Below are 22,338 nucleotides of genomic sequence, written 5' to 3'. Positions count from 1 at the left end.
AGGTTTTAAGAGGAAACTCTTAGCTGGGAACCTTTAGTGCCACTGAGCAGAACACTTGGTGGTAAGAAGATCAAATGTTTTGTGAATTTTTTTGGTTTCTTAAAAACAAAAAACAAAACAAAAAAAAAATCATTTTAATGTGGACATGCAGTGCTGAGTCTGCTGCTCGTCTAGACTAAGAGGGTTTGTGGCTCAGGGGGGTGTAGGCTGGGTGAGGGGTTTTGGGCTCAGGGGGGTGTAGGCTGGGTGAGGGGTTTGTGGCTCAGGGGGGTGTAGGCTGGATGAGGGGTTTTGGGCTCAGGGGGTGTAGGCTGGGTGAGGGGTTTTGTGGCTCAGGGGGTGTAGGCTGGGTGAGGGGTTTTGTGGCTCAGGGGGTGTAGGCTGGATGAGGGGTTTGGGCTCGGGGGGTGTAGGCTGGATGAGGGGTTTTGGGCTCAGGGGGTGTAGGCTGGGTGAGGGGGTTTGGGCTCAGGGGGTGTAGGCTGGGTGAGGGGGTTTGTGGCTCAGGGGGTGTAGGCTGGATGAGGGGTTTGGGCTCAGGGGGTGTAGGCTGGGTGAGGGGTTTGGGCTCAGGGGGTGTAGGCTGGGTGAGGGGGTTTTGGCTCAGGGGGGTGTAGGCTGGATGAGGGGTTTGTGGCTCAGGGGGGTGTAGGCTGGGTGAGGGGTTTGTGGCTCGGGGGGGTGTAGGCTGGATGAGGGGTTTTGTGGTTGGGTCCCCAGCACCCTCTGGGGGGGGTGTAGGCTGGATGAACGTCTCGCAGATCAGCAGCGGTAGCGAGCTGATCGCAGCGTTACCCTGAGGCAGCCAGTCGGGAGAGCGAGCAGACTTCTGCAGTCTGCTCGCTCCCTCGCTCGCTCACTCGCGCCTGTTTCGGGCGTCGTGCTCCCCACAGGTCGCCGTGACCGTTCGGCGCGTAGAGCGAGCGAGGGAGGGAGAGACGGACGGGGAGAAAGAGAGGAACAGAGAGAGAGAGAGACGGAGAGAGCGAACGCGCTCACTAATGAGATGTTACTGAACCCACAGCCTTGAGTGAGTGGGAGAGATTGGATGCAGACCTTCAGTGGTCCATTATTCCAGACACGTTTCCCGCAGAAACCTTGGTCTGTGTGCGTCAGCCTCCTCCGAACCACGGCCTTTTATTCTGTCTTTCTGTTCAGAAGCACTTCTGTGCATCAGCAAATGGTGAATGTGGAGTAGCCTTTTAAAAAAGTTTTCTGTATTATTCCCCCCCCCATCCCCCCACACAGTGGAGTTAGCGGTTAGCGGTGTGAGTGGAGCGTGCGGGTGATGGAGTTCCTGGCTGTGACGCTGTTTTTTTTACAGCCAGAGTCAAGGCTGCCCAACAGAATGTCAACGGAGGAAATATTAAGTTTTGGTTTGTATTTGTTAGAAGAGCAGTTTTGTTCGCACACGGATATGAATGCAAACTCCATGCCCTCTCTCTGCCTCTGTCTCCCTCTCTCTCTCTTTCCCTATTGCTCTTTCACTCTTTCTCCCTCACTCTGTCTTCTTCTGCCGCTGTCTCTCTCTCTCTCACTCCGTCTCTGTCTCTCCCTCGCTCTCTCTCTATCCCTGCCTTTATCTCCTGTTTTCAGCGAGAGGGTTAGGATTGTGAACAGCGGCAATCAGTCGCCCAGTGATGATGGAAAGAGAGAGAGAGAGAGAGAGAAAGAGAGGGAGAATCGGGGCAAAACAGTCGGGGGTGACCTGTCCTGTCACTGACGAAACGAGAGTGACCGATGCAGCTTTCCCACTGACTGATTCAGCCAGTCCAAGGCCAGATCAGGCCGAGAAACCGTCGCATGGCAACTCTGGCCCCATCCAGCTGACCGCTCATGCGCCTTTCTGTCCGTACCCCTTCGGCCCGAGGGGGAGCCGGGCTCACCCAATCCGCTGAAGGGCGGGGTCTTTGTGAGCGTACCGCCGTTTCGCAAGGTTGGCTTGGGCCTGAGGCGCAGGCTGAGATTGGTGTATTCATTTTAATTAACCGTTTTTTTTTAAAAGCTTGGAGGGACTGTTGAGATTTTAATTGCTTGAGAGCGATTCCCATGAGTGCTCTACGGTGGGCCTTCAGATAAACAAGACAAGTTCATGATGGTCTCAGAATGTTCCCACAAGAAAGTGTGCGTCTAATCAATATTCATTTCCAGCTATATTCTGTGTCAGTTTGTACTCCACAAACTATGCAGATAAATTCCCTTTCAGTTCTAAGTTGTGTATGTCTTTACTTACATCCTACATCATATACGTAGACTCAAGCTTATGTACATTATGGTGTTTCGCAGCATGTCCAGTGAATATCCGGCCTTATCTGTCTGTTCATCTGATTGTGTCTCTCTCTCTTTCTCACTAGGTAATCTTGGTGCAGGTAAATCCAGGTGAGGCCTTCACAATTCGACGAGAGGATGGTCAGTTCCAGTGTATCACAGGTAAGACGTCCGTACGACAGGCACAGACACGCAGACGGACACACAGACACACGCACACACACAGACACAGACGAGGCTCATTGTGTTTGTTATAATCAAGTTCATTGCTTCTTAAAATAATTAGTGAAACTTCCCGGTCAGTTAAAAATGAGGATTTGGTAGTCCTGAGCTGAATGGGGTGGGAAGCAGTCTTTCAGGTCACCTGGCGTCAGAACCTTTCCATGCTTCGGTTTGGGGGGGTGGGGTGGAGGGTGGGTGGGGGGGTGCAGTAATAGCCGCACTATTAATCTCAGCAGATGGGCGGCGAGCTCTTTGTTTGCGTTGTGCTTTGAATTGGGCATGTTACAGGCACCCGTTTACTGTGATTATAATCACTTCCTGAAGCCGCTTTTGTTTAAGCAAACGAGCGGTTTAGATAACAGCCCTGCTGTGAGCCTGTCGCTCACTCCGAGAGGACGTGGGGAGCAGCGGGGGGGTGGCAGGTGAAAAATGACTTTGGGGGAGGGGTGGGGGTGGGGGTGGTAACGGGTGAAAAATGACTGTGAGGTTCTGTTCTCTTCGCGAACCTTACAACAGATTCTGCGCTGCCTTCGGTTGAGCTGCCGCCACCTCCAGCACACGACCCCCTCCTCGCCGTGCCAGCGTGGGCCGCGGTTCCGCCACAGGAAACGCCCCACGCCCGTCACTCGCCACGAACGCCACCTTTTTAAAAAAATTTTTAATTTTATTTTTTTACTTCTCTGCCATTGAGAAATCGCATTAGCCTAGCGGCCGCGGAGTGAGATTCTCGTCTGGTGTCGCGCGCGGTGCCGATGCGCGTCCTCTCTGGGAGCGGTAAACGCGTCGCGCAGGTGAAGCTCCGGGTGCGTTTGCGGCGCTCGCGGCTAGCCTGATTCAGACGCAGCCCTCGCGTAACCGCCTGTTTTCAATGGAAGCTTTTGCTTTGCGTTTATGAGACCCGGGGTGGGGCGGGGGGGCAGTCAGAAGCAGGCGCGCTCATATCAGTAGGACTGCTGCTCATTGTATTTGCACTAAAAGGAAATGTGTCCCGGACAGTGGAGCGTGAGTAAACAGTTCAGCAAACGTGCCTTGTATGAAGAGGCTATCGAATGGAAGCAGGTTTTCTGCAGAGCCGTTGGTCTGGGTAGTGTGTGGTGGGAGTCTGTTCTGTAAAATCTGCCATCTCATGAATCAAAATCTCCGTGATCGTATCGGGTGAATAAATAAATAAACGTAGAGATGCATTTTTTTCGTCTGTCAGCTGGAATATGAGCTCAGTTTCGGGGTTCCTGCCTGGTAACTCCTGTGAAGCTCATGTCTGACATAAAAAACACTACGATGTTTTCATGGGGTGAACTGGCTTGCGTGGTTTACATAGGGCCCTGCTCCAGTATTAAATAATTTAAATGGGCTCACTATTTCATGGTTAATAAACCTTTTAAATCATAGTTTTATTGCCTTTACAGAATTTTTTTGTTCAACTGTCAAATCATATCCATTTTCTAGATGTTGGGGGAGGGTCTTAAATGAATAATTTAGCTGAGACTTTCATTCAGAGACTTCAGAACATGCAGCGCAATAGATTCTCTGCCTAAGGTTACCCTCACATGTTAGAGAGCTCAGAGGTGCTCAGAGCCTATTGGAGACTTTGCCTTTAACATTTCTGTAGTTCGGGGAGGACACAACCCTCCCATAAGAATGCGAATGTTAGGGCGGGAGAGGGGGGGCAGACTGGGAAACGACCCCCCCAAAGCATGCTGGGCTACGCTGATGTTAGCAGTGTGCTGGCAGCGTTGGGGCCAGCGGGGGGCGCTGGGGAGGTGACGGGCGGGCGCGTCGCGTGATCCCCGGGCGCGGAACTTTGGGTCGTCCCCCGCCCCTTCACCGGCAGGGCGGCCAGGCGTCCGCGCTCGGAGTGGACTTCCCCGAAACGCCCGCCACTGAGAGACCGGAATGTTCTGCCCCTTACCGCGTGAGCGAAAGTCCTGTCTGGCATTCAGAACACCCCCCACATCCCACCCCCCACCCGTCTGTCAGCCGAATACGCTAAATAAGGGAGGGGGCCACACCGCCCCCCCCCCCATCGCGGCGGAAAGAGCCGGCGGAGAGGAGTGCGCCAGGCTCTGTCGCAGCCGCTAACTGGCCTGTCACCTCCGGCACTCGTCTGTCAGCGATGAAGAGGGAGGGAGGGAGGGAGGGAGGGATGACTCACTCGGAGTGTTACAGTGCTCCTCTCCCCCTCCCCCCGGCCCCGCCCTGCTCTCAGCCGTTCACCTTAAAATGTGCCGGGGGCACCGACCGGCACACACGAGAGAGAGACCGACCGGTTATTCCGTCTTTTTTCTCTTTTTTTTTTTCCTCGTTCCTTTTCTCGCCGCTCTATTTGCCTATTCCCCGGCTATTTTTAGAAACGGGAAGTGCGTAGTCGCTGCTGCCAGCGCGCTGGGCTCCGTGGCAGAGCGTCTATTACGAGGAGCCCGTGCTATGACGCGATCTGGCCTGGCCCCTCCCCCCCCTTTCCCAGGATGCTCGGCGTGGCTGAGAGTCACGGGTGAACTCGGTGACTCGGATTAATTGGGGGTCCAGCGACTCGCTGCGTGACTCACTCTCGCTGCGGGGACGGTGGGTTTTTTGGGGCGGTGCCGTTATCTCTCCACGGCAGTTATCTCCGTACGGAGACTGTCTTTGTTTGGCGCTTGTCTCTGTTCGGCTGGCCGTTTGTTGGACCGCTCCACCCGTCTGCAGTGAGAGAGAGAGAGAGCTACGTGGAGTGAGAGAGGGAACACAGCGTGTATGGGTAGGTCAGTGGCAGAGAGGCTCCCTCTGAAATGCGGTGGCATATGGCGAGACTGGCTCACCGCGCTGGAGATTAGAGGAGCTGCGTCTGGCCGGGGCCCTTGAGTTCCTGACAGCCTGCGGGTCAGAGGTCTCCCTGATATTCGGCACAGACGTAAGGAGCCTAAAAGGGTGCTAGCGCCCTCCTGGCGGCACGGGAGCACGCTAAGGCCACTGCAGTCCCGAGCGTGGAGATGACAGGCACAGCATACGATCAGTTAAATTAATCAAGGGTCAGTTATTTATCCATTTTGATTTATCAATCACGTTTTTATCAAAATGTCTCATGCAGTATGAAGCACCAACAAAGGGGTTAAAAAAACCCATCCTGTGTGCTGGAGTGGCGGATTTGGCCTCTCGACTCGTGAGCTGGGGGGGTAGGTGTTACTTGGAGAGGGGGGGGGGGGGTGTAAACTCAGTCTGCGGGTGACCGCCGCGCGGCGGGTCTTGCGCTGGGCGTCGCGGGCGCTCGGAAGCGGAGCAGAGCGCCGGCGTCACGCATCGGGAAAGAGCGAGGCTGGGGACGCCGCAGCTCCTCTCTTTCCGGGCGAGCGACGAGCTGGAGGCGCCTTTCTCCCCCTGAGACACACGCGGGGAGGCGCACGACACGCACGCGTAGCCGCTCACGTGTTACACATTCAGGCACACGCGCGCCCACACGCACACACGCACACACACACGCACACACACGCGCACGCCCTTTTCATTGACGGCATCTGAGAACGAGTGTGAGTATTCTCACTTGGAGAGAGAGAGAGAGAGAGAGAGAGGAGGGGGGCGAGATGGTGTGTGTCTGAGAGGGAGGGAGAGGGAGGGAGGGAGGGAGAGAGAGAGATGATAGCAGTCGTGTTTGTACATTTACTGTGAAGGAAGGAGGGGGAGTTTGTGAAATGGGGCGGGGGCGAGGGAATCATTGATCTGCTGTAGTTCAGATCTTCCTGCGCTTATGGTGCATATGTGAACAGGACTCCACGTTCCCTGTCATGCCAAACATAGGATGAGGGTGGGGGTTAACCGTGTTAACAGAGAGACTGCAAAGCATGCTGGGAAAAAGAACAAAGCCAGTCCTTGTTCCCCATCGATGTTCTTTTTATACTCATTTGTAAAAAAAAAAAAAAAAAAAGTAAGTAAATAGCCTATGGATTTGTGCGTACACCAGTTTAATATTCGGTTCATTCTGCTCAGGAAGTCATTTTAAATGCAGCTGATTATAAAAAGCCCTCAAAGAACACGACGGACATTTTTCAATCCATTGTTTGAGTTTTGGTTGATTTTCTGAAACGAGGCGGCGCTCGGCCCTGAACAGCTCTTAGTGCCTCCTCCGCCCTCTCTGCTCCACCTGACCGGTGCGTACCATCTCCGCTGCAGGTGAGGGGGGTAGGCCGAGGGTTACCAACAGAAAAAACTCAAATAAATTAAGCGAGAATGTGTGCGCGAGTCAGTCTGCGAAGGTACCGCCTTTGCACGCACATTACACCTTCATTCTCTGCTGGTTAAACCCCAACGTTCTGCGCCTCGTTGGGCTGGCCCGGTTTAGCCGTCCCGCACACCGTACGTCGCTCAGCTGCAATCTGCTAATGGACCCTTACGCCTTCAGCAAATTACTCTCCTCTGGCTAGTCCCCCCCCCCGTAAGGAGCGGAAATTGAGCTGCGATATGCGAAAAGAAATGTTCAAAAAATAAAAGAGAAAATTGCCAGATGGAATTAGTGATTCATCCCTGGCTTTAGTAATAGGTTAGGCTCGGTACTCATTTGCGGTAAGTGGATGGGTCAGTACTTTGTGATTGATTGGCTGTGGGGAGAAGCATGAATGGGGGTGGGGGGGGTGGGGGATCTACTGTTGGCTCCCCTCTGTAATTAACCTCTGCCAGTGTCAATCCCCCAGCACAGGAACAGTACATTAATTCATCATAATTAATTATTTATCTGTGGCTGGCTCTGGCGAGCTCATCTCTCACTGTGTGCTCTGGCCGTTCCACACTGGGAAAGATTCCCCTGCCAGCACGCAAAGCCTCCCTGGCTTCTCCCAGCTCTGAGAGAAGCAGGTGCGATCCGGAAGGTTCTGCTGTTTTATCCGGTGTGTTTGCCAGCGAGTGACTGCAGGCACATTGCGTGTGTTCTCCCCCCCCTCCTTAGTTACACATTCAGTGTTTTTTTCTCATCTCATCTCTTCTACGGTGCTGTGAATTCAGGGTCTTTTCTGGTCTGTCTGGCTTGCTTTCACAAATGGGTTGGAATGCGGTTTACTCATTTGGTCGACGCTTTAAGCCACTTCCTTAAATGCATTTCACACGGCAAGCAAACAACACTAGAGCGTGTGATAGGCAGTCGTATGAGTGTCATTGTGGGGGTGCATTCATTGAAACCTGTGAGAGAAAGGGAGCTCATCGTCGCCCCCTGTAGCACTGGAGGGGAAGATAGTCAATGCAGATGCAAGATAAATCTAATCATACCGCATACTGCTAACATCTGCTAAAATCACCGAAATCGGACTGCTATGAAAATATTCCTGAAATTAATTTTGTCATCCTGATATGATAATAAATGGAATATATTTGGAAAATGTACAGATCATTGCGGCTTTCAGATATTGCTGTGTCCTACACTGCTGTGAAATGTATTTACTTACAAGAAAGAAATAAAAACCCCCACATACACAGTGTGTGCGGTACATTGCATTTGTAAGGAAAGGCCACACGTTGTGCAGTGTCCATTTTGTGTCCCTTTAGATATTCAGGGCAGCTGTATTTTCTTCTGAGTTTTTTCCCCCTGCATTTATGGGCTGTCTCGAGTGACACTCGAGCCAACTGAAAAATGACAAAGAACCGAATGTAAAAGGTCCCCAGGAAGTAAGAGAAGAATCTCTGCTTGGCTATTTATACCGTCAGTCAAATTATTATTAGTTCCAGGAGCCGCGTCCTCGTCTGTTTGAGCAACCGCAGTCGAGCGGAATCCTTGAGTCATCGCTCTGTACCCGGCCAGAAATAAAAAAACAAAAATATATATATATATATAGATTTTTAGAAATGTTGTCATGAAGAGCATTTCCACCTTAGTGCGCTCACATGGGATGGTTTTAGGCTGTTTTTGCGTGGGCTGTTTGTTGAGAGGGCTGTCTCGTTTCCGTGGTTTCGGTGTTCTCGGCTCATCTCCTTGGCTGCGGTTTTGTTTGCCCCCGGTGCATCTGCCGCTGTGTGCCACGCCCTCGCCCGCATCTGTCGGGGTCAGAGGTCAGTTCGGGAAATTAACTGATGCTCACTTCAGGAATTAGACAAACGTTCAATCAGTATGTTTCGCTAATGTCGTTTTTTTTTTTTTTTTTTGAGAGACCAGATTGAAATGGAACTGACCCTCGCTGTTGTGTCTCCCCCGTCCCTCAACTGCTCCACAGCACTTCAATTTGCAAATTAAAATTTCCGTTGGGATTTTTATTTTGGTTGGATGGATAGACAGACAGACAGACAGATTTTTAAAAAACTGAAAAACAGTCCAGTAAGCAATACAATCTCAACCAACCTAAGCAGGATGTATGCCTCAAGTATTGTGAAATGCTTAAACGATACAAACAAACCCTGAAAATAAAGAAACAAAGCTATATCAATAGACAACTAATCGAACTTGAATAATCAATCAATCAAAATCAGTTCTGGGATTTGTGGAATAACTTGAACACAACAGCACCACAAGAAATCCTGCAAAAAGATTTAAAATATAATTGGAATATAATTTTTAAAAACTAAACCACTCTGAATCAACAATTAAAAACAATCAATATCCACTAGATCATTGTTGGAACCGACCGAAAAACTCTCTAAAAGTCTCTAAAACAATAAAAAAGCTTATGGTCCTAAAACACAGCACTACTGAGCTGCAGAAGGCTATGGTGAAATTATTCAAACTAGAACTGAGTTCTGGCTGCCTTCTTGACATCTCGAACCAAGGGCTTATATCGCCATTTCACAAAAGTGGAGACAAATTAGACCCTACTAATTACCAAGGCATTTGTGTAAGCAGTAATCTGGGCAAGTTATTTTGCAGCATCCTTAATACAAGACTTTATACTTCCTTAACAAGCACAATGTCTTGAGTAAGAGTCAGTTTAGCTTTCTGCCAAACCACTGTACCACTGACCATATTTATATACCCTTTATATACCCTTATATACCCTTCACACCCTAATAAATAAACATGCCCACCAAAAACTGGAAAGATTTTTGCATGTTTCATTGACTTAAAAAAAGCAATTGAGTCTATTTGGCACCATGGCCTATTCTATAAAATTATTCAAAGTGGTGTAGGGGGCAAAGTTTATGAAATATGTAAATCTATGTACACAGAAAACAAGTGTGCAGTGTGAATTGGCTCTAGAAAGACTGTATGTTCTTCATGCAGGGGTGGGGTAAGACGGGGCTTGCTCAGTCCAGCATTGTTCAGTATATTCATTAATGAATTAGTAGTGTTGTTGGAACAGTCTGCAGCTCCTGGTTTCACTGTGTGACAAAGTGATCAAAGTTTTGCTGTACGCAGAAGGTCTGGTCCTGTTGTCACCCACTGAAAAAGGGTTACAGCAACACCTGGATCTGTTTGAGCAATTCTGCCAGAACTGGGCCCTGGCAGTAAATTGAAAAAAGACAAAAATCAAGAAAAAATTCTTTAAAAAAAAAAATTAAAAAAAAATAAAAAAAAGCCCAGATGTTTGGAAAACAGATACAAATGAACTCTTAATAACCCTACCCTAGAACACACTGAATTATACTTACCTTGGTTCTGGGAGTTTCTGCATGTCAGTAAATGCATTAAAAGAAAAGGCTTGAAGAGCAATATATGCAATAAAGAGACAACTTTTCAAGCTAAATATCCCAATTAGAATCTGGTCCAAACTATTTGATAGTGTAATTCAGCCTATTGCACTTAATGGAAGTGAGGTCTGGGGTCTACACAGTAAGCAAGACTACACTGCATGAGACAAGAATCCAATTGAAACCCTACATACTGAATTCTGCAGAAATATCTTACAAATGCAAAGGAAAACACGGTGGAATTAGGCTGGTTCCCATTGGTAATAAATATACAATGAAGAGCTTTAAAATTCTTGATGCAGGTGTAGAGTTACATCAGCATTAGATGTTCAGTTAAGAACATCGTGATCATGTATTTGTGACCTTTAAGGGTTAATATTGTAGAAGGTGCTGTCCCGCCTGTTCTTCCGTTCTTCTTCTCTCTCGAGTGAGGGGGACCGTGGGACGTGTAACCGGTCTGGAAACCTGTAGCTGATCACATGACCTTTCTCAGGCTCTTCCTACTCATTCATTATTGATTTTATTGAGGAAGTGGAGAGGAAGGAGTAGGCTGACGGGGTCTGGAAATGTCTGTAATTTCCCCCCGCCCCTCCCAAAAAAAAAAAAACAAAAAAAAAAACCCTTTTCCGAGCACTTGACAGTCTGCTAGTCTAATGTGAGATGACCTTTGACCTCTTCTCTTATCTATTAGCTGTCAGGTGCTGTTGTTTAAGCCGCGCTGTGAGAGGTTGGGGTGTGTGTGTGTGTGTGTGTGTGTGTGTGTTCCGGGGGGGAGGGGAGCGTAGCTGTGAGACGTGCAGTTCTGCAGGCTTTATCAGCTGGTGTACAGCAGGGTCGGGGGCGTGCGGTGTAGCGGTGGGGAGGGGTTTGTTTGTTTGGCTCCTGACGGTGTGCGGTTCCCGGCGAGCGCCGGGCCCTGTTCCGCGTTTGTGCGCTCTGGCTTTTTCCGAAGGGCCAGTGTCCTCGCCGGCCACGTCAGCGCACTGCAGTTGGTTCGGGGGGGCGGGCGGGGGGGAGCCTTTTCTTTTGTGTTTGAGTGCAGCATTCATGCGTCAGTCTGATGTCAGAGTGTGGGCGTTCTCCCCACCTCGCCCCACCCCCCCCCTTTCCCTCTCTCTGTCTCTATGTCACTCTCTCTCTCACCTTCCCTTTATGCCTCTCTCTCTGTTTCTGTTTTTTTCTCTCTCTCCCTGTCTTTCTCTCTGTCTATCTATCTCTCTCTCTCTCTGTTTCTCTGTGTCTCTCCCTCCTTCCCTCCCTCCCTCCCTGGGGTAGTTTTGAATATCAAGGTGGGTGTGATTCATCAGTTCTCACATTAGCCAGATGCTAATAATACGTCTTTTCCGCTCCTCTGTGGCAATGTGTCCGACGGGTGAGGTGGGGGGTGGTGGTGGGGGGGGGGTTCTCCGGGAAGGGGAGTGATATGAGATACCGTGAGGAAGAACAGGTCAAAGGTCAATCTCTTGCACCATCGGTGCTCAGACCAGGTGCGTCTCTCTCACTCTGCTAGTCGATCAGTCGAGGAAGTGTACAATCAAAGGACCATTAAGGACACCCTTTAAACTCCCACACGCAGTTATTCTGCGTGCTGAAATCAGCTGAACCCGTTCTCTGCAGATTCATACGCAGCGCAGTTTGATTTAAACTGCCGGTCTTGTGCTCGGAGTCCCTAAGAGACAGACTGCCCGCGCTGCAGAAGAGCGTCTGTTAAATTACAGTGCGTAGATTACATTAATCTGACGTGCAGTGTGAAGGAGAGACAAATAGAAACATTTGAGTTGTGTGGACTGGTGTTACAGATCAGGCTAACCGCTCTGACTCCTGGGGTTGTGTGTGAGTAAAGCACCGGTCTTAGTGCATGTGAACGATGGCGACGCAGAGCCACTGCTCGCTCGCTCAGGAAGGTGAATAACTAAAGATCGCCTGGTTTCCGTGTGGAGAATCCCGATAATTAATTTGCGCATCTTGCCGGGGGAAGGGTGGGAGGCGCCGCGCTCGCGCGTTACCTGTCGCGTGCTGCCAAACGAGGTGGAAAAAGTGGCTCGCGAAAGGGCGTGCCTGGAACTCGCTACCTCCACCGGTGAAACGGCACTGCCGGCGGAGCCAAGATGGCCGCTCCCAGTGGTTTATTAGCGGAAGGGCACGCTGTCGAGTTGCGCGGATGTCATTGGGTAAATACCGCTCCGTCCCCCCCGCCCCCCCACCCCATGATCCCGGAGGTCGGCGGAATGTGCGTGTCCGTGTGCGTGTGCGTGCGCGCGTACTTGGCTTCCTGCTTTAACTGGCGAGCGCGCTCAGATCTTGTGCCTGACAGAAGCGGGCTAAACTCGTGTGTTTGCGTGAGCTGCCGGTTCTGCCCCCGGGACGGAGAGCCCAGATCCGCCGTAACGAACCGGAAGAGTCCCTCAGAAAGCCAGCCTCACTCAGCGGCCTCACCGTGGCCCCATCGCTGAGATTCGCTTTGGCTCAGGCTATTTTTAAGAGCAGAAGAATATATAGGCCTAATGGTGTCCAGCTCATGTAGGCTTGTTTTTTTTACTGGCTAGAAACTATCAAGCCTTCTTCCATTTTTTTTTTGTGTATTTAATGTAGAGTATCAAGTCTATATTTTTTATTTTTTATATTTTTTGTATTTTATTTAGCTCCTATTTAACCAGTAAAAACCCCACTGAGACCAAAATCTCTTTTGCAAGGGGGACCGGACATAAAACGCAGAGCTACACCGGGCAGTATTCAGACGAGTACCGAACATTAATGGGGAATGAGGCAGCAGTGTAACAGTAATTAAAAATTAAACAGTTATAAGGTTAAAAACGGAGCGTAATCTGTCACAGAGTCATGAATTACACGTTTGAAGTCAGCAATTGGAAGTAATTTGTTTAAATTTAAGATTGTTCCAACTGTAAGGTGTGAAATATCTGAAACCCAACTTTTCAAGAGATAAGAGACTGTAAAGACTCACATCACTGGAGTGGAGGTGATAACTGTGCATTTCTAATTTAGTATTTAACCTGATGCCAACTTTTTCTGCTGGTATTCAGTTTTAAGAACTACGTACATTTCTTCCTTTTGCACATGCTCATCTTGCTGTTTGATTCATACTTTTTATCCGTTTGATCAGTTGTGTTTGCTCGTAGAGCTGGTGGAGAGCTGTGCTTAAAGACAGGCTTCTGAGTCACTGTCCTTGCTGCTAATGTGGCTCATTTTGAGGTCAGCTGCTTGATTTTGAAAAAGAATATCTCTGCCGTGACCTCATCATGTCCGTGTGCGAAAATTATGTATTTTTACCTGAAATTGTCAGTGTAGCCGTCAGCGTTGGCTAAATTAATAACTTCACTTACTGAGGTAAATTTGTCAGATGACAGCTCACCCATAAGGGATTGGAACTATGAGATCATAAGACATTGAAGCAGACCAGTGTTAAGAAATAAGACATTGTGAAACAATCACAAATTTTCCAAATGTAGAACAAGCTATACTTAATATTGGCTTAACTCAATAAAAGCATTATTAACCAATATATATTTGGATGATGGCAGTGAATCTGACATTTAATAAATAAAGTAGATTTTTGATGTAGTGGGAAAGGCTGTAATAAATGTGTAATGTTGGACTGTTCCACAGGTGCACAGAGGTTTTTATTGTGTTTTCCTGCAGGCACACTGTGTGCCAAAGCTTGGCTTTTAGGGACCGTGTGTCCTCAAAATGCTGAGTGAATGATTGTGTGTGTGTGTATGTATGCAGTATTTGTGTGTGTATGTGTGTGTGTCTGCAGTCTGTGCGTGTGCGTGCGTGAGTGTGTCTGCCATGGGTCTTTGCGAGCGCTTTCCCATCATGCCTTGCTCTTCACTACAGCCTGCAGAGGCTCTCGTACAACTAAGCTGAGCGCGGTTCCTCTGTGTCGCCGTAGCTGTGAGGCCGCTGGTTCCTCTGGTGTGCGGCGCTCGCCTGTCTCTGGGCCCGCTGGGTTACTCTGGGTGTGTGGCGCTCGCCTGTCTCCAGACCCGCTGGGTTACTCTGGGTGTGCGGCACTCGTCTGTCTCCGGGCCCGCTGGGTTACTCTGGGTGTGCGGCGCTCGTCTGTCTCCAGACCCGCTGGGTTACTCTGAGTGTGCGGCGCTGGTCTGTCTCCAGGCCCGCTGGGTTACTCTGGGAGTGCGGCGCTCGTCTGTCTCCAGACCCGCTGCGTTACTCTGGTTGTGCGGCGCTCGTCTGTCTCCAGACCCGCTGGGTTATTCTGAGTGTGCGGCGCTGGTCTGTCTCCAGGCCCGCTGGGTTACTCTGGGTGTGCGGCGCTCGTCTGTCTCCAGACCCGCTGGGTTACTCTGGGTGTGCGGCGCTCGTCTGTCTCCAGACCCGCTGGGTTACTCTGGGTGTGCGGCGCTCGTCTGTCTCCGGGCCCGCTGGGTTACTCTGGGTGTGCGGCGCTCGTCTGTCTCCAGACCCGCTGGTACCTGGGTGTGCGGCACTCGCTGTCTCGGCCGCTGGTTACTTGGGTGCGGCCTCGCCGTTCGCCCGCTGGTTCTCTGGAGGTCCCGTCTCCAGGTGGTACTCTGGGTGTGCGGCGCCTGCTGCTCAGGCGCTGGTCTGTGCGCGTCTGCTCAGGCCCGCTGGGTTACTCTGGTGTGGCGCTCCTGTACCTGCTGGTCCTGGTCTCCTCAGAGTTGCATGTGGAGAGCAGCCAGAGTGGTGGCTCCACAGAGGAGCTGGGGCTCCTGCTGGCTGTCTGCTGGCCCATATCTCACGCCAGTCCCGTGCGACTTTGTTTGTTTGTTAGTTTGGCGGTTCTGCAGCGTTCTCCGTCCCCCGCCTGCGGGGCAGGTGGGCCTCTCTGGGCCAGCTCTGGATTTCGTCTGGGCCGTTTTCCCTGCTTTGTGTTGCTTGCTGCGCAGATTCGAACGCATGCGAGTGAACTGGAGCTCGTTAGCGCAGTCCCGCATAGTGCATTCCTGTATGAGTCACAAAGGGACTCAAAGAACACACGCGCACGCACACGCACACATGCACAAGCACCTGCAGACACACCCACAGGCACGCACACATTCGTGCACACACACACGCAACCACGCACACACATACAAACACTGTTAATTTAAGTTTCATTGTAGTATCCTGCTGAGCTAGCATATTGCATTACTTAATTTAGGTCTGTTGACTCCTGGAATGGGGTTCCATTGTTTATACAGTGAAATTTTCAATCAATCTGGTTTCGTAAATATTCCATTTTAAAGTGTGTTAACTCGCAGTTCTCTCTATAAACTATTTTACGATGCCAATGTTTTGGCGACAGCAGTCCTTTGTTTTGTGACAAGTGGGGATGAAAAACAGGCTTGGGGGGGGGGTCCTTACCTGTGCCTTTTTGGAAATCCTCAGGCCACAAGAATCACGGTGAAGTCTGTATCCTTATCACGGCAAGTGTCCAGCAAACAAAATCCATGGTGGTTTTTAGTCCCAAGAACATGCCAACTCAAAGAAATATCGATACAATGTCCATTATTTGCTTAGCAATTCTCTAGATGAATTATCATTCTTGTCAGTTTCACCTCTGCATACGTAAGAGCGTACCGTGTACATAGGAAATGTTACTGTCTCCAGTTTGTATAGACCCTCTGGAACAAGATGAGCCCACCTACAAGTTCTCTGATTAGTATTGGCCAAGCGGTCCCTCAGTGTAGCCAATGAGACCCTGCCATGCGCAAGCAACAACTTGACCTGGGCTGCCTGACTTCTGCCAACTTCTTCAAAGGACCTCAGTCAATGGATTAGTAGACTAGTCCCGGGAATCAGTGACTAGAGCTAATGTAGTTATTTTTACAATCTTCCAGACCTACTGATGCCAGAGGTGGCAAGTGGAGAGCAAGGAGAGGGAGTGGGAGAGAGATGGGTGACAGGCTGGGGGACAGGGAGCTAATTTCAGCACACTTCTTCCGCGAGAATATAGTATACAATATATAGTATTTTACACCTCTTAAAGACCCATAATATCACACCTAGACAGGCTCAGCCACAAGTATCTGTATCCACTCATAAAGAAGCTTTTTTTTTTAGCTGAGAAAAAAACTTTCACTGTGTTTGAGCTTCTGTTACTTTGTTTCAGTAATATTTTCAGTAATTCTGACTCTTGGACAACAAACTCCCTACAGTTACCTTTCAGAAGAGACCAGGATTATGCCTGTAGTCAAGTGTTTTGACTACACTAAAAGTGGGCACTGTATTAAGGGTTAAGCAGAAGACTTTATATTGCTGTTCATTTCCAGTTGAAGATGCAACAGTGCTACTTCAGTGTCTTTCCCGTCACCAAACAGGTCGTTGTAAAGTCACTGTCACATGATTGTGTAACTATGCCTGATGATAACCAAGGGCTGTGTTTTTGAAGCTCACTTCCTGGTCTTGAGACATTGCTCACTAGCACCACTGTGGTTGTTTCAAGTATAGGTATTTCAGCTACCTCTTTCAATGCAAGTCAATACGATCAAAATACAAAGCCAATAATTTCCCCCCCCACAAGAAAACGTAGTTGCAATGGGTGTTTTTTTTCTTTCTTCTTCTAATGTCCCTACTGTCCCTCTGAGCTTTAATTTGTACAACATGGCAGCACCCACAAACTGCACTTCCCGGGCTTCACCAAGCCCATGGCGAGTCGGTGGGTGACGTCACAGTGTCTTGGTCCATATTTTTGGGCGGTCCGTGACAATGGCGCAGAGGGTACAGTGATCATCTCTCCTGCTCTCACAGGTCCTGCTCAGGTCCCCATGATGTCCCCAAATGGTTCAGTGCCTCCAATCTTTGTGCCTCCAGGATACGTTTCACAGGTAAGGCCCCACCCACGTCTGCGACTGCCGCTCTCATTACTACCATCACCGCCTCCGTCTCCTCCTCCTCCGAGTTCCGGTCTCCATGGCAACGGTGATGTCACAGTGGTGCCGGGGGCAGTCCACGGTTACGGAGGACAACCGCCAGCCACCGTCCTTTACTTTCACAGCTTAAGAGATCCGCATGCAGCACTACCTGTACCAGAGGCCTGTCTGGGATTTGAACCTGCAACCTCTAGCTTCCAAATTCCCTATCTTGTTTGTTGTTCTGCACCCAAACACGCACAAGCATATGCGCACAGGTCCCTCACGTGCTCTCAATTCAATTAAATTCAAAATGCTTTATTGGCATGACATATTTCAGTATGTGTTGCCAAAGCTTTGTAAAACACATTACAATGCATTTAAACTATAGTGCAATGTCATGAACTATAATCCAGTATCACATAACAAATACAAATACAGAGACTAATGATTATTGGATGAAGATGATTAATAAAATAATATTTTATGAACGTCACAACTGTCCCTGACTGTGGCAGGTAGATATTGTGCAGCACATTTTGGCAGCACCTTTCCTCTCCCAGGAAAATTTGAATTTTTTGTGATTCAGGTAGCTTTGGGAAGTTTGGGACTTGTTCTGTGAGTTTGGGGAAGAAATGTGTCTGTAGTTTTCACATTTAATGGGGAAGTGCAGCTCTGTCTGTACCTGCTCTTTGTTGCAGCGGGAGCACAGCCTCTCCTCCCTGGGCAGCCAGGACTGCCTGTGTCGGCCTGTCTCTATCGCCAGGCTGTGCTCGCTCAGTCTGTACTTCGTCTGTGTTTTCCTTAGCTTTTGGTTTTTCACTTCAGGTAGTCTGCCGCAATGTAGTCTCGGTTTAGGGCCAAATAACATGCCAATTTACTTAGGTTTTTTTGTTTGAGTTTCCCAATATGTAACATCATTTGTTTTTTCTTTATTTTTGTTAGCTGTTTATAGTCAATAAGCTTTGTTCAATAACTTTTCTCCTCGTCTCCTCCTCTCCCTCTCTCCTCTCTCTTCTCTCTCCCCTCTCTCTCTCCTCTCTCTCCCTCTCTCTCTCTCCTCTCCCCCCTCTCTCCTTCTCCTCTCTCCCTCCTCCCCTCCCTCTCTCTCTCTCCTCCTCCCTCTCTCTCTCTCCTCCCTCCCTCTCTCTCTCTCTCTCTCTCTCTCTCTCTCTCTCTCTCTCTCTCAGATCATCGAGGAGAATGGGGTTCGGCGGGTCCTGGTATTACCTCAGCCGGAGTACCACCCCGGCGGTCACTCCCCGCTGCACGCCCCGCCCCCCCACGCCCACCTCCCGGCCTTCATCCCGCACCCGGCCATGATCCCGCCCCCGCCCCACCCCATGTACACGGGCGTGGCCGGCGGGGTGCCGGACCTGAGCTCCCAGTACATCCCCCAGTACCACGCTGCCCAGATCTACTCAGAGCAAGGTGCGGGAATACAGACGCACTCTCCCCCAAATACATATCACAGAATTTCCCATTCAAAGGCATTATGGGACATTCTTCAGCTCATTAACTCAGAATTATGCAGTGATTATTTTATGAATGGGAATGTAGTGGAATTGGCTTCCACCCTGATTGGCTCAATTGGAGATATGTGTTTTTCTGTAAACTTCTCGCTGGGTTTAATGTCTGATTGCGTGTGGGAGACTGGTGACGCGGCGCGTGCGTCTCTGATGCGCTTCTCCCGCCAGTTCCCGGTGACTCCCACGGCCCGCACGGCCGGCCGCCGCTGCTGCACCGGGACGAGAGGGCCAACAAGGCGTACGAGAGGCTGCAGCGCAAGCTGAAGGAGCGGCAGACGGGAGGAGGAGGAGGAGGAGGCGCCAAGGACAGGCCCAGCAGCCCCCCTCCCTCCCCGCAGAAGAACCACTGCTCCACCCCCTCCCCGGACGTGCCCAACGGGGTGGAGACCCAGGCCGAGCACGAGCAGTGCCAGGCCGTCGCCACGGCGACCGGCAGGGGCAAGCAGGCGGGCAAGACCAAGTCCGGCCCGTGCATCGAGACCGAGGCGGAAGGTTCGAGGGTCCCTCCGCGTCCTTCATCCCCCCTTCCCTCTATCCCTCTATCCCTCCATTGCGTTTCCTGATGTCCTGTGGGAATTTTTTTTAGAAGTTTTAGTGCCCATGTGTCCATGCTTCCACCAATGAGGAGCCTGTTGATTCTCACCTCAGTCTTTACTTTGATCAGTTAGAACATATTTTTTCCCTCTCTTTATGTAGACAGTGTGACAGTATATCAGACAGTGTGGCTGCAGAGGGTAAAAAATCCCTCTAAACATGAAAAATGCAATTAAGAAAAATGATCAGTTTGTTAAAATTGTGGGATCGCAGTTTTGGTTGGGACGAAAGCCAGCCCACGCAGGGGGTCATCTGGGGCAGACAGTGGGAACAGACAGTGCTCCAGGGTGTGCAGTTAGCGTGCTGAGGTGCGTCATTTTGGCGTGAGCTGGAGCATTTTCTCCTTTTCTCCAGTCTCAGTTTGGTTACGCCTGTTACGCGGTGTCTGCCCGGCTCCTGTCTGAGAGAGGGCGTGGGAACAGGGACGCTCCGTTAGCAGTTAGCTACTGCTCGTTTGCACCGTGGAGAGAGAGAGAGAGAGAGAGAGAGAGAGAGACTGACTGAGAGAAAGAGACTGGGAAACGGAGAGGGAGAGAGACCGAGAGAGAGAGAGAGAGAGAAAGATGGAGAGACAGAGAAAGAGGCTGGGAAACGGAGAATGGTAGGATGGTAGTTTTGGTAGTTCCCCTGATTACATAACTTCCACCTGAGTCATCAATCAAGTCCTCCGCTGACCGGCTTCACCCGGCCCAGCATGCCCTGCTGTGGGGGAAAGGATTTAGAAACCTCAGCCACCGCCGTGCTATCATTTTATCCCTTTAAAACGGTGGGCCGGCCAGGGAGCCGACAGCTGCCCGCGCGAGTTAAAGCGGTCCATTTCATTCTATGCTCACTTACCCTCCCTGCTCGGCAGCGAAACTACAACATGCCCTTTTAATAAATGAGATATTAATGTCTCAGGCGGCGTTCCTCTCCTAATCGTGGGCTTTGTTTCATTTTGCAGAGCTGGATGAAGAGGCAGAGACGCTCAGGTCTGTGCTCTCCGCTGTCGGCAAGCCTGAGGTGAGTGTGTCCGTCTCAGACGTGTGGCGTTACATCGAGTGTGTCCTTCTCAGACGTGTGGCGTTACATCGAGTGTGTCCTTCTCAGACGTGTGGCGTTACATTGAGTGTGTCCTTCTCAGACGTGTGGCGTTACATCGAGCGCCATATTAAGACCTGCTGCATTACATTTAGTGCGTCATTCTAAGACCTGTTACATTACATCGAGCGCCATATTAAGACCTGCTGCATTACATTGAGTGTGTCATTCTCAGACGTGTAGCGGTGCATCGAGCGCCATATTAAGACCTGCTGCATTACATCGAGTGTGTCATACTAAGACATGCTGCATTACATTTAGTGTGTCATTCTAAGACATGCTGCATTACATTTAGTGTGTCATTCTAAGACCTGTTGCATTACATTGAGTGTGTCATACTAAGACATGCTGCATTACATTTAGTGTGTCATTCTAAGACATGCTGCATTACATTGAGTGTGTTATTCTAAGACATGCTGCATTACATGAGGTCATTAAGACATGCTGCATTACATTTAGTGTGTCATTCTAAGACCTGTTGCATTACATTGAGTGTGTCATACTAAGACATGCTGCATTACATTTAGTGTGTCATTCTAAGACATGCTGCATTACATTTAGTGTGTCATTCTAAGACATGCTGCATTACATTTAGTGTGTCATTCTAAGACCTGCTGCATTACATTTAGTGTGTCATTCTAAGACCTGCTGCATTACATTGAGTGTGTTATTCTAAGACATGCTGCATTACATCGAGTGTGTTATTCTAAGACATGCTGCATTACATCGAGCGTCATATTAAGACATGCTGCATTACATCGAGTGTGTTATTCTAAGACATGCTGCATTACATTTAGTGTGTCATTCTAAGACATGCTGCATTACATTTAGTGTGTCATTCTAAGACATGCTGCATTACATTTAGTGTGTCATTCTAAGACCTGTTGCATTACATCGAGTGTGTTATTCTAAGACCTGTTGCATTACATTGAGTGTGTTATTCTAAGACATGCTGCATTACATTTAGTGTGTCATTCTAAGACATGCTGCATTACATTTAGTGTGTCATTCTAAGACCTGTTGCATTACATTGAGTGTGTCATTCTAAGACCTGCTGCATTACATTGAGTGTGTCATTCTAAGACCTGCTGCATTACATTTAGTGTGTCATTCTAAGACCTGTTGCATTACATTTAGTGTGTCATTCTAAGACCTGTTGCATTACATCGAGTGTGTCGTTCTCAGACGTGGCATTACATCGAGTGTGTCATACTAAGACATGTGGCATTACAGTTAAGGTGTCATGTTAAGACCTGTTGCATTATGTTGAGTCTGTCATTCTTTGACATGGCATTACATCGAGTGTGTGGTTCCAAGACATCTTGCATTACGATTAGTGTGACATTCTAGGACGTTGCATTACATTGAATGTGTATTTCTTAGACATTATTGCATTACATTGCATTTTAGTTATTTACCAGAAGCACTGGCAATTCCAGAGAATGTGACTTCACATCACCACATCGATGAAGCAACCAGGCACGCTGTAAAACGCATGCAATAACAGAAGTGACAACCACAGCGATGGCAATTGGCAAACCTATTTAACACAAGGGGCTAGGGGAGGGGAGTCGAGATGCAGTCTTAGTTGGGCATTTGCATATCTCTTCCCAGCAAAAAAAGGAAACTCTTTGTTGATGAATCCTCCAAATTCACAGGGGACTTAGTAGCCCTACTGGTACTATTGCCTGCCTTTCATCTCGTCCATTTTTAACATTATTATTTCCCCAGTTATTTAAAATTCCCATGAAGTATAGAAGACTTGCTGCTGCTCATTGTGTGGGCTACGCGGTATGGCCCTCTGTTAGATTCTACTGCCGTTTTTAGGGAAGGGTTCTCCGTATTTTAGGGAAATGTTCACAGTATTTGGCCATTAAAATTGGTGCTGTCTACATCCTCCTCATATCACTAGTAATATTTTGTGTAATTTGTTGCTATGAAGCCTGCCATTTTATAAAATTAGTTTTCAAGACCTTCAAATATAGTTTTCTGTCATTTTTGCAGTGATGTTTTGGTCCCGCTAAGTGCTCCTTTGTAATAGTTTTTAACAGTTTGCATTACATGAAATGGCCACCATATGGATATTTATACATGACAGTATGCAAATGAGGTCCAAATGAACAATGGTTTGGTCTGTCGGTGCAGAGTCATTATCATATGTAAGGACAGAAACCAAGCACAAATCCAGACACCATCAGCAGAACTGCAGAACCAGCATTTTAAACTGCTCCTGT

General features: G+C 49.1%; 1 protein-coding gene across 4 annotated transcripts in view; it reads left to right on the top strand.

Annotated features, from left to right (window-relative positions):
* fndc3a (fibronectin type III domain containing 3A) overlaps positions 1–22,338 on the top strand; it is a 72,911-nt gene that overhangs the window by 26,844 nt on the left and 23,729 nt on the right. For all 4 annotated transcript variants that reach the window (XR_010324441.1, XM_064301687.1, XM_064301689.1 and 1 more), the window contains 5 exons: positions 2,355–2,430; positions 16,801–16,877; positions 18,092–18,332; positions 18,599–18,922; positions 19,968–20,026. Coding sequence is in view for 3 of the 4 variants with exons in the window: in XM_064301687.1 (XP_064157757.1) it covers positions 2,355–2,430; positions 16,801–16,877; positions 18,092–18,332; positions 18,599–18,922; positions 19,968–20,026 (777 nt within the window). In the remaining variant the exon portion in view is untranslated. The remainder of the gene's footprint in view (positions 1–2,354; positions 2,431–16,800; positions 16,878–18,091; positions 18,333–18,598; positions 18,923–19,967; positions 20,027–22,338) is intronic.

The sequence above is a fragment of the Anguilla rostrata genome, chromosome 12, assembly GCF_018555375.3.
Source record: "Anguilla rostrata isolate EN2019 chromosome 12, ASM1855537v3, whole genome shotgun sequence".
Lineage (NCBI taxonomy): Eukaryota > Metazoa > Chordata > Actinopteri > Anguilliformes > Anguillidae > Anguilla > Anguilla rostrata.
This window is presented reverse-complemented; position numbering and strand designations above follow the sequence as displayed.